The sequence below is a fragment of the Dermacentor andersoni genome, chromosome 8, assembly GCF_023375885.2.
Source record: "Dermacentor andersoni chromosome 8, qqDerAnde1_hic_scaffold, whole genome shotgun sequence".
NCBI lineage: Eukaryota > Metazoa > Arthropoda > Arachnida > Ixodida > Ixodidae > Dermacentor > Dermacentor andersoni.
The window spans coordinates 146,191,660-146,203,760 of record NC_092821.1 but is presented as its reverse complement, the minus strand read 5'-3'; the positions used below and the strand labels follow the sequence as shown (position 1 = coordinate 146,203,760).

At 46.6% G+C, this 12,101-nt stretch overlaps 1 protein-coding gene across 3 annotated transcripts in view; it reads left to right on the top strand.

Annotated features, from left to right (window-relative positions):
* The window catches only part of mwh (multiple wing hairs), a 254,309-nt gene extending 243,960 nt beyond the window's left edge, over positions 1–10,349 (top strand). For all 3 annotated transcript variants that reach the window (XM_050176524.3, XM_050176525.3, XM_055069499.2), the window contains exons 9-13: positions 528–668; positions 1,857–1,928; positions 4,382–4,450; positions 6,086–6,304; positions 8,039–10,349. In XM_050176524.3, the coding sequence (XP_050032481.2) occupies positions 528–668; positions 1,857–1,928; positions 4,382–4,450; positions 6,086–6,304; positions 8,039–9,034 (1,497 nt within the window). In that variant the 3' untranslated portion in view covers positions 9,035–10,349. The remainder of the gene's footprint in view (positions 1–527; positions 669–1,856; positions 1,929–4,381; positions 4,451–6,085; positions 6,305–8,038) is intronic.
* The last annotated feature ends 1,752 nt before the right edge of the window (positions 10,350–12,101 follow it).

Genomic DNA, 12,101 nt, shown 5'->3' with positions numbered 1-12,101 from the left:
ACCGAATTTCATAAAGGGAAAATCCGACATCCACCCGTATGTAGCAATTGCTACAAAGCAAACCCATACGGGTTCCTCGAAAGAAAAGCCTCGCAGTTGAAGAAAAATTCGTCCTGGTCCGGGACTCGAACCCGAAACCAGCGCCTTTCCGGGGCAGCCGCTCTACCATCTGAGCTAACCAGGCGGCTAGCAGATGGCAGAGCGAAGTCGAATTTGTCGACAAATCGAAGCAAAGGCAAGAGTTTGACGTAATAGTTCTGCGGAAACCCGCGAGGTGGAGACAAGTAATTAATAAAGGGAAAATCAGACATGCACCCGTATGTAGCACTTGCTGCAAAGGAAAGCCATACGGGTTCCTCGAAAGAATTTCGCAGCACATCCGCTATAGCATTTCCAGTAGTGTCCGGTTATTCGCTGACATTCACCATTAATCGTCCGCGATTTTTGCACAGTCTTCTCTTTTTTTAACACCCACAGGGAAGGTGTACTCTTCATAACGAGTCCGTCTGTCTCGACCTTTCGTGCAGAACCTCCAGGAGAAGGGCGTCCCTTCGACGGACGGCGTGTGGGAGGAGATAGGCCGCTGGAAGCGTAACTACCTCGACGTCGGCACGGCCCTCAACGAGCACAAACGGGTGGGCAACGAGAACGGAAAGCTGCGCACAGAGGTGAGCCTATAGCTGTGCCTTCGGCCCCCGCTTTCACATTCGCAGTAGACCGAATCTCACACTGCAAAGGGCCCAAGAAAGTCTTGCCTCACCTTCGGCAGTCTCTTTGTGGTGTTATTCGTGGCACCCCAAAAGGACGTGTCATGCAACCGCGAGGGGTGCGGTAGTCAAAGGTCGTGAAAGTGTAGACACATCCGAAGACCGTTAACGATGGCTCGTGGGAAAAATACATATTTTATGAGAGTCACTTTGGTAGTATCTACATGAAAGGGACCTCCAGGCTCATATTTAATTTCGTTCTGACATTATGCCGCGTGCAAACCTAGATGACTGAAAAAGAACGACGTGAGAAAGAAAGAAAAAAGAAAGAAAGAAAGAAACTGAATAGACTTTCTGCTTCGTGTTCTTCAACTACTTTGTAAAACCCCCTCAGTAAATGTTCAAATAGGAATCTGTTACATATCTGAATGAATGAATGAATGAAGCCTTGGTTTTGTTATAGCTCCCTAGGTTTCACGCGACAAAGTGGGTGTGGGAGTGATGTACTGAGAACGTTGTTAACGCATAAGGATGCGGGAAATAAATATATAAATAAATAAACAAACAAATCAATAAATTTTCTAGAGCCACCTTGGGTTATTCAACCTCTCAGAGGGGTGTGTAGAAGTCAGGAGCTTCTTCTTTGACACCCTTAAAGCTTTACGCTTCTGTACTGCGTATTCTTGTTCTGTCTGGCGTTAGCAGACCTGTGCTTCTATGCATATTACTGCAACATACTTGTGTCGGTAGCACGATTTAGTACGTCCATCACCCGCCTGGGCATAATTTTCTTATGAGGGATATTTTTCTGATGTGGGATTTTTCCAACGCGGTTTATTAACCTACCATATGCTTCTGTCGTTGCACATCTGCACACGTTTGGGTGAACTTTTCTTATGTGAAGAGCAGTCGCCGGCGAGGCGTGAAGGTTGGTTCTCTCGCCTGTCATATATTCACTTGTGTTAAATACGTATTTTTCATTGATAAAAGAGACTCAAAATACCTGGCGTCTGCGAGGTCGCTAGGTTCGATTCCGGCCCGCAGTTCCTTCTCTTCCACCAAACAATTGTCGACATTGTACAACTCGAAAAAAATATTCATATGAAAGTCAGCAATACGTGATTGTGAGAACTTTATTTATGACTTCAGGTGGAACTTCTCAGGCGTGCTCTCAGAAAGTTGGAAGAAGACAAGATGAACCTGATCCAAGTTGAGCGAGAGGTACGTATACTGCTAAGCTTGTGATTAAGAAACAATCTCTAAACTTTTAGTTTCAGAATATTCTTCTAGTGTAGCTAGATTCAGTTCATGGCACTCACTTATACGGGGTGATCATGTAATTTTTAAATATCCCCTGTTAAAGGTGCCAGGATTCTAGTCCTGGAGCGCGATTGTTCAGAGAGGCGTACACTACTTGCATGGTAAATCGAAGCACATATTCAACTAATTAACAAACATTCGATAATTAACTGCCTAATTAATTACATTATGACACATATTGCAATTTACTAATGGTAGCCAGCGAGATTGCAGGCATGTCTACTTGGAATGAATTTCCAGAAGGACGCCAGTTTGGAGATATGCGCCATCAAACTCGCCATAAAGATGCACTGATGGTGCACTTATTTTTTGAACAAATTGCTCTTTTATGCATTGTAGCACAAAAGTAACTGGAACACCTATGTATTTCGTCTCACACTTCAAAATATATCTCCAAACTGGTGCCACCCTGGAAGTTCAAGTGGATGCGTCTTGCAAGCTCACAGACTACAATTCGTAGATTGCAATATGTGCCGTAAGGTAATTAAGAAGTTAATTCGTCAATGCTAGCTAATTAGTCAAATATGTGATTTGATGTCGCGCACTAGTAATGTCTGCCTCTGAATAATCCAGGTCAAGGACTAGAATCATGGTATCCTTAATCGGCAGTATTTAAAAATTACGTAAAACTTAAAAATGACCACCCTGCATTGTACATACATACATACATACATACATACATACATACATACATACATACATACATACATACATACATGCATGCATGCATACATACATACATACATACATACATACATACATACATATTTCGTAATATTTGAACATACACTCACACCTATAAATTTCGTCATATTTGAACTGAAAGCAGATTAAAGCCCTTCTTTTGCTCATTTTGCGTAGGGTTCTAGCGATTTCGGTTGGAGGTGCCTTGAATGTGCTAGCTTAATGTATCTTCCTCCCGAAACATTCGATGTTTGCTTGTTGTACCCGGTATTTGCTTTGTACCCGGAAGCAAAGTTAAGCCTCTGCAAATGTGTCTTCATTGCCTGGTTTAACTGGGACAGAAAGTGTACCCACACATATATGTCCACATGGGTGCACATACATACACATGCATGCACGACTTCCATGTGTACGTACAGTCGACAGCAAAAGTCTAGAGACGATGGCATCAGCAAAAAAAAAAGGAGTTCTTTTAGCACAGCCGTGCGACGTGAAACTGTTTTAATGCATGACGCTGGTCGAACAGGCCCGCGTAGGCTGTACCACTCGATTTAAGCTTTTATCCGCAGGTAGTGAAAAAAAAATTTGTGGCACCACTGGTCCCCAAACTCTTGCTCTCGACTGTGTGTATAGCACAAGCCAAAGAACGCAACTGCGAGAACTTAATTCGCAACTTCATTTGGGCGTGCTTTTACTAAGTAAGTACAGAAAGCAGAAAACGATATACTAGCTAAAACGTTGCGCTCCTGTCAAAAATGCGCAGTCAGTGCAGCTGCTGTGAAAATTTGCATAAGCGCTGTGTCCATCCACGTCTTGTTTTTACCACTGTCTTTATATACTATAGCGGAACCCAGTGCAGGTAATCAGTCCCGTGTAATGCCCAAATTAATGTGTGCGGTTAGGTTGTGTTGTGTTTATGTATTCATAAACGCAAAGACAGGAACATAAACGCAAAAACAGACTAAAAATTTTATATCAATTAGTTAAGGGGCACTATAAAGTCGACGTTAGCGAATGGATTACATTTTCTTCTGGTTATTCAACACGTCAAAGACATGAACTAACAATAACACCTTTTCGTTCTCATAATGACTCTTTCAAGTATTCATTTTTCCCACTAACAGTCAGAGATTGGAATAAGCTCAGCAGCTGTATCATTCAAGCAGACTGTTTGTCAGCTTTCGCATCCCTTCTTGATGGCTGAAACAAAATTGGTTATATTATAGTGACTGTCTATATGATATATGCGTTGAGTGTTCCTCTGTTTCATTTGCACATTTGATAAATGTTCGGCTTAATTTTTTTGTGTTCTTTCTTGACTGTGACCTAGGCATGTACATATATTTTGTTTGCCAGTATGCTGTATTTTCTCTCATGTATTGTAACCCACCCTGCTAAAATCCCGGTGGGAATTGCAATATAAATAAATAAATAAAACATAAAAATAAACGTGAAGGGCTTCCAGCATAATGTTTCTGCGATATGACTGTCATCGTTATAAAGACGAAGCAGGTATATTGTTGTACTTTCAACAAAATGTTTCTCTTTAGACGCAATAACGTCAACACAGCTTAAATTACTTTTGTAAGGGAGCAGAGCAGTCGAGTCTGTCGTCCGCAATTCGCCGCAAAATAATATAACCAAGCGTACACTGTCAATACCTTCCGCAGCTCAAGGAGAAGTGCGAAGACCTCAAGCAAGAAGTGCTGACTCTCAAGAAAGTGATCGAGGAACCAAAGGTAGGCAAGTTTCCTGTTCACGTTTTCTGCACTCGTGTACCCACAGTGCAAGGTGTGGGCGACGAGTACAGACGCAAGCCGTACGCTATGCACCAAATGATGACAAGACTTAATTTGTGTTGAAGCGGCCGTTCCTATAAACGTGTTAAGCCAGGACCACGCTCAGTGCTGCGCATTTGTTTACAACGCCTGTTTCAGTGACTACTCTCTCCGATTATTCAAACAAAAAATTGGCTGTGGTTTAGTTCTGGTTAAACCTAGTCGAGTAGCGATATCTACAGACCCCCGGCTGCGCTTAGGCTTCGCTTGTAGTTAGACATGTTGTTATTAAACTGTGGCGCTGGCCGAAAAGCTTCTCTGCGTTGACCACGAAGTACTCGATAGGCCGAGGTGCCAGGAACATCGGCGTATACCCACACGTGCTATAAGGGTAGCCGTACTACGTGTCGGTTTCACGTTCCATTCTGGCCTATGCCCATGACCAAGATACTCACTCCGCTGGCCATCTTCTATACTGCAGTTCTGTAAACTTCATCTGCTGGAGCATTGAAAATGGATAAACTTGATGTGTGAATTTGCAGCTTGCGTGATATTCGTAAGATGTTTACGAGGGTTTTGCAAGTCGTACTGGTATATTTAGGAGTGTATATAATATATCAATTTCGCCGGCTTTAAATGTCTTAAGTACCCTTTGGAGAATTGGGATATCGTTTATTAATGAGTGAGAGATTTCACGGAACCTGCGCTTTTCTTTTTATTTCGCAATTTCCATAAATTTTTGCAAGAAAAACGACGGCCTAAATAATAATTGGCTTCGTGTGGTCACTAGGTTGCAACTTGTTTCTTTTAAATGCAACAGACCTTATTGAAGACTGCTGTAGTTGTCTCCGCGAAAGCAAATTTCTTTCCGCTCCCTAAGATTTAGATAAGAGCGTCCGAGCTTAAAGCTTCCCCTAAGTCTTCTAGCATGTGTGCTAAGTTTTGTTTACCGTTGTATAAATAAGTTAACCATTGTATAATAATGACCATATTGTTTATTGATGCATTTGCCCCGCCCCCTTATGTAACACCCTGAAAGGGGTCTGCACTATAGTGTCCCCCCCCCACACACACTCAGCGCCTACTCTCTCCCTTTTCCCCTTTCTATTCCCCTTTCCCCAACGCCATGGTAGGGTAGCAAACAGGGTGCTCTTCTGGTTGACCTCCCTGCCTTCCTGTCCTTCCTTTCTCTTTCTCTCTCTCTGAAAGGGGTCAAGGAACAATAACTCATGATGATGATGAACCCGCCGAGGTATGGTGTTGCGCTGCTGAGCACGAGGTCGCGGGATCGAATCCCGCCCACGGCGGCCGCATTCCGATGGGGGCGAAATGCGAAAACACCCGTGTGCTTAGATTTAGGTGCACTTTAAAGAACCCCAGGTGGTCGAAATTTCCGGAGTCCTCCACTACGGCGTGCCTCATAATCGGAAAGTGGTTTTGGCACGGAAAACCCCATAATTTAATTTTTTATGCTGATGATGATGAACAACATTGCTACAAAAAAAGAAAATGGATGCACGTGTACATCGCGTCTCGGATTGCTCTCTTTCTGCCGTTTCAATGCTCGAACTTCTCGTGTCTCTCTGCGACTCGCAGACGTCTTCCAAGACCTCGGACACGGAGGACAGTGACCAGAGCGACGCGCAGGCCACGGACTCGGGCCGCTCCAGCTTCCTGGAGTACTCGACCGAGACGGAGCAGCCGGCCGGAGAGGAGGTGCTCATCGACGTGCCCACCATACGGCCGCCCGACGGCTTCCAGTCGGACTCGGACGACATGGTCCTGGCCGAGAAGAGGGCGCTCGCCTCGCTCAAGGTATGTGTGGATATATGACGCAATAGTCCTGCGGAAACCCGCAAGGTGGAGGGGAGTAATTATTAGAGGGAAAATCGGACATCCACCCGTTCGTAGCAGTTGCTACAACGGAAACCCATGCGGGTCCCTCGAAAGAAAAAGCCTCGCAGCTGAAGAAAAATTCGGCCCGGCCACGCTTCGTCCCGGACCAGGACGAATTTTCGCTCAACTGTGTAACGAAACGGAGCATAACAGAACGAAGCCTCAATGCAGTGATCACACCGGTTCGTAGCGACCGACTACGCTGCTACTACGCTTTCGCTGCGAGCACGTTATTCCAACCGTGCCGTGAGCATCAACCCTTAGCATATGAGCATTTGACCGTACGCAAGCAACCAATGTTGCCTGGACGCTATCAGAGCTGTTCAAAAATAATTTCGTTATAAGTCAAGAAAGGGGCTGACAGATGGAATAGCACACTGTGGTATAAAGATTGTAAACAGGGATAAGGTGCCTCAGGAAGGCTGGCCAACGTTTCGATAGAAGGACCTATCTCCGTTAAAGGCGGCCTCATCATCCTCGGCATGTTAGGGACATCGACGCCTACGCCAACTTTTGATACGCTTTCGGGACGATCAAATCTTCTTCTTCTTCTTCTTCTTCTTCTTCTTCTTCTTCATATAAATTCTTGGACGTTTTAATAGCATTTCTCAAGTTTCATCGCACTGTATGTTTATCGGTCTTCTCAGCGAGCAATTTCCTGCTGCTTATTTTTCTTAATCCAGTACATTCAATGTTTAGTGCTAACACAAACCTGAGCATATGTCATGCCCCTTTTCTAAAGTTCTTCTTACCGTTCCCTTTCCATTCCAGTATACTTGCCAGTATCTAGCATCAACAATTTTTTAGATCAAAGCTTCATGGCGTTATCCGGGGCAGCGCGCGCGGGCGAGCGTCTTTTAGTGAGGACTTACTCACTCAACATCGCAGCCCCGACACCGTAGCAGAAACATTCCTCGCGGAAGTGCTTACTTGTAGCCGATGGCTGCTTGTCGGTTCTAAGTTTCACGATCCAAGATTCACGCGGCTCGTTATCCTGCGGGCTTGGTAGCGTACGTCCGGCACTGCGGCACTGATCATTAGCCTAACCACGTTGGGCGCCTTCAAAGGCAGCCGCTACCTATTATAGTGCTTTGAAGTGTGGTCAAGCAGACACCCGAAGCGGGTAAACCTCCACACTTGATCAGAACCGCAGCGCAGGTGTAACTTCAAACTTTCTGTTTTCAGCTTGCTTTGGCGCTTTCGAAGCAACCGACGCGCCCGCTGTGTCCACGTGATCCCTCATAACACGTCATGCCGACGGTGGCGCCAGCTCTTCTAGTGGTGGAGCTCGCCCCCCAATACTATCGGCGCTCCTAGTGTCACTGGCTTACACAGGTGCCATCGCGTTAAGCAGTTCTTGCCATGAAGCAACAAGGAATCGCCGCGGACAATGTGGTAAGATGAGACGCAGATGAGATAGACTTAAAGTATTTCCCCAGTGTGCTCGTTCTGGAGAGGAAGCTTACGGTTATCGTAAAGAGAGTGTGGATGGCGATGGCAAACGATATTGCATCAAAGTTAACTTAACGAAGCCATTGAACTGGATGATTTTTCATTCTGTATTATACGCTCTCGTCGGGCTTGTCTACAACTCCGTAATCAACTAACCAAAGAAAGAAAAAATATATATCTTTCTTTTTTTGTTGTTCCCAGATCTCAAGCACACCGAAGGCAATCGAAACCAAGAACGCCTCGGCGGTGCTTCCCAGCATCGCGAGCAGTAACCACAGCGGTGGCAGCAAGGCCACCGGTGCGAACGGCGCCGCTCGCGACAGCGACGGCAGTTCCGACAAGGACGACGTCATCGACTGGAACTACCCGGCGCTCCCGGAGCCCAAGCTCTTCCGCAAGAACAGCCGCTCGGCATCCCGCTGCGACGCCGCCGGGGACGAGAAGCCCCGCGTCGTCGGCGTCCACCGCTTCGTCGATTCCGCCACGGCCAGGCGTCGGAGCAAGTCGGAAGACCGGCGGAAGCTGCAGCAGCAGCACCACGAGTCCACCCACGAGATCATCAGCAACGGCATCCTGCTCGACAGATCGAACGAACCGGCGTCGCTGGCCACCGTGTTCCGGAAGCAGCAGAACCTGTCGGCGTCTTCGTCCGTGCTGAATCGGGCGGACCCGGCGGCTTCCGGTGACGTCAGCAAGGGGTCCGCGTCAGCGTCGACGCCGCTGGAGAAGCACGGTTCGAGGCTAGCGGTGGCGTCGTCCAACTCCACGCCGAAGACCGGCTCCGGCAAGACTTCGCTGGACGGCTCGAAGACCTTACCCGGCAGCACCGTTAGCAACGGCAGCAAGCCAGGCCTAACTGCGAGCTTCCCCAAGAGCTCTCGGCTTTCCACGCTAGCGAGCGCGCGTCGCAGCGGTTCCGAAGACCTGCTGAAGAGTCAGGAAGGCACGTCCGTGGATGAAGGTCCTTTCCCGGCAGGCATTGCGGCGTACAAGGCCAACTTCATACTGCGCGGTCACGGCAACTGCGGTCTGTACTCGGGTGCGACGTTGCCCAAGGTCGCGACGCAGGGAGGTGACGTCGTGAAGGTGTCTTCTACGTCACCGCCGGTGTCGTGTGCCGTCGCGAGAGACTCCGTCAGCACGGAAGTGCATCGCGAGATTGCGGACGCTGTGCGACAAATCGGGGGTTGGTTGTAGTCGGGCGATGTTTTTTTTTTCTGTTTTTGGTCGTCGTGTTTGCTCGTCGGGCCTCTTTGACGTCAGTTAAAGTATAAGACGTTGCATTTCAGTGCCGCCTGTCCATCGCGCCAGAAGTGTCTTGCGATTTTCGGCGTACCTCGATATTTTTGCATACCTAGATCGTGCTGCCGCGATACCTCTGGCTGAAAGTACGCCAGAGAAGGTTGCAATCGCCTACGGCCATGTCGGTGGTCCTGGTCTGGGCTATCATTGATACAAAGCAAAAGACGCGTCCGTTTCTTTAAAAATCTGCTTCACGCTAGCTGCGACGACGTCTCATAACATGAACTGCAGGCTTAAAGACAGGAGTAAAGATAAAACCTTTTTTCTGCTTTCTTGTCTTCATATGACGCTACAGATTGTCACACTTGCCGCAGATGGATGCTGACCATTACCTCCCACCCGAAGTTTATATAAAGGTAGCGTTCGCATTCACCTGGGCAGATAGATAGTTCTGTACTTCAACGTAACTAAGCAAAGCAGTGAAATCATCACCATGCATGCCATGCAGTGTTGCAATCATTGAAAGACCGGCTCTTACTGTATGAGCTGCTGTTGACTGGAAGGCTGTGCACGTAAAACACGCCGCTGACGTAACAGCTTTCCAAAATATACCGGTGACAGTTTTTTTTTTCAATAAGTTGTAAATAACTCCCAACAGTTTAGCCCTCACGTTTTATCGTTTATCGTCGTGTTCTTGGCTTAATAATTTAAATGAAATCTAAGTTGTTTTGCTTTTGCGTAGTATCACCTCATTTTTGTTGAACACTCATCGTGGACACGCCTTCCTGTGAAAACACTGACTTTGGCGTGTCTCTGTACCTTCCAATTCCCCCTCCCCCCCTTTTTTTCGCTTGTGGAAGAGAATCTTCAGAAAAAGGTGTTGGAAATGGTGTCAGCTTGCCGCAGGGCCGTTCTCCCGGTGTGGAGGTTGTGCAGGTATTTATCTCTGAACGACGTGTCGACTGCTTAGACGATCGCGCGGTGTGCGCGATGTTGGTGCCTTACACGTGTTGGCCATCGTATCACGATGCGGGATCATTCTCATGCTGAATGATGTTTATGTTCGCTCTTTGTTTTACTTTCTTCCCCCTTTCTCGTTGCACGTCGTATGTTTGTCTATTTTTTTTTTTTTTTGTCGTCGCAAAATGAGAAGTTTTATTGTCTGGGAGATGAGACCGGGTTCATTGTACAGCGACTGTGTCACAGGCGTGCATTGACAGTGCTGGTGGTTTACGCAGGTCATTTGCAAATAAAGTCAACGAATCATCAATGTTTTGTCAGTCTGAAACCGAGGAGCTTTCGTTAAGTGATCTGCTTTCGTGTCTCAGTCGTATAATGCGAGGCTGGCGCCGAGTTTTGTCCTCTCAAAGATTGAAACGTTGTTATTCGGACACGAGTACGCCGTCGTCTTTTACATGGATGCAGCTCCTTCGATGGCACATCCTTGGTCAAGTTGGGGTACACACGCTGACGTGGAGCAAACAGTGATTTTTTTTTGTACGACCGTGGTTTCTCCACACTGATCTGGAGCAAACGTTGATTTCTTTTTATTTTTGTGCCACCGTGGTTTCTCCACGCTGACTTGAAGCAGACGTTGGTTTCTTTTGTGCCACCGTGGTTTCTCCACGCTGACCTGGAGCAAACGTTGATTTATTTTTATTTTTGTGCCACCGTGGTTTCTCCACGCTGACTTGAAGCAGACATTGGTTTCTTTTGTGCCACCGTGGTTTTTCCACGCTGACCTGGAGCAAACGTTGATTTCTTTTTTGTGCCACCGTCGTTTCTACCCGCTGACCTGGAGCAAACGCTGATATATTTTTATTTTTGTGCAATCGTGGTTTCTGCACGCTGACCTGGAGCAAACGCTGCTTTTATTTATTTTTGTGCCACCGTGGTTTCTCCATGCTGCCCTGGAGTAAACATTTATTTTTTTGTGCCAACGTGGTTTCTCCGCGCTGACCTGGAGCAAACGTTGATTTCTTTTTTGTGCCACCGTGGTTTCTCCACGCTGACCTGGAGCAAACGTTGATTTCTTTTTTGTGCCACCGTCGTTTCTACCCGCTGACCTGGAGCAAACGCTGATATATTTTTATTTTTGTGCAATCGTGGTTTCTGCACGCTGACCTGGAGCAAACGCTGCTTTTATTTATTTTTGTGCCACCGTGGTTTCTCCATGCTGCCCTGGAGTAAACATTTATTTTTTTGTGCCAACGTGGTTTCTCCGCGCTGACCTGGAGCAAACGTTGATTTCTTTTTTGTGCCACCGTGGTTTCTCCACGCTGACCTGGAGCAAACGTTGATTTCTTTTTTTTTTGTGCCACCGTAGTTTCTACACGCTGACCTGGAGCAAACGTTGATTTCTTTTTTTTTTGTGCCACCGTGGTTTCTACACGCTGACCTGGAGCAAACGTTGATTTCATTTTTTTATGCCACTGTAGTTTCTCCATGCTGGCCTGGAGCAAACGTTCATTTCTTTTTATGTGCCACCGTGGTTTCTCCGCGCTGACCTGAAGCAGACATTGATTTCTTTTTTTTTTGTACCACCGTGGTTTCTACACGCTGACTTGGAGCAAACGTTGATTTTTTATATTGTTATTGTGCCACCGTGGTGGTTTCTCCATCACGAGAGTGCAGTTACACCCGCCTATGGCATATGGCGTAATCCTTCGCGTTCAGGAAGACATTACTTGCACGATAAGCCCCCATGTTCAGTTACCTAATAGACAAAAACTTCCTCTAACTTTCTGTTTATTCACTGTAGGGCGCATGCCGAAATTTCGAAATTGAAGCCTAGAAGAAGGGGATACTCGCACCAGTTTCGATATGTCCATCGCTAAAATGTGTTAAGAATTAGGCTAATGTTCCAATGACTACTTTTACCAAAGCCTTTCTCGGTCGACCCGGAGCGATGTTAACTGCAGCGCCGAGGTATTTTTTTGGCAGATCTTGGCTCCAAATATCCGTCTGCAGACAACTTTATCATCGTCCGGTTTCATTTCCTCAATTACAAAATGTGCTCTAT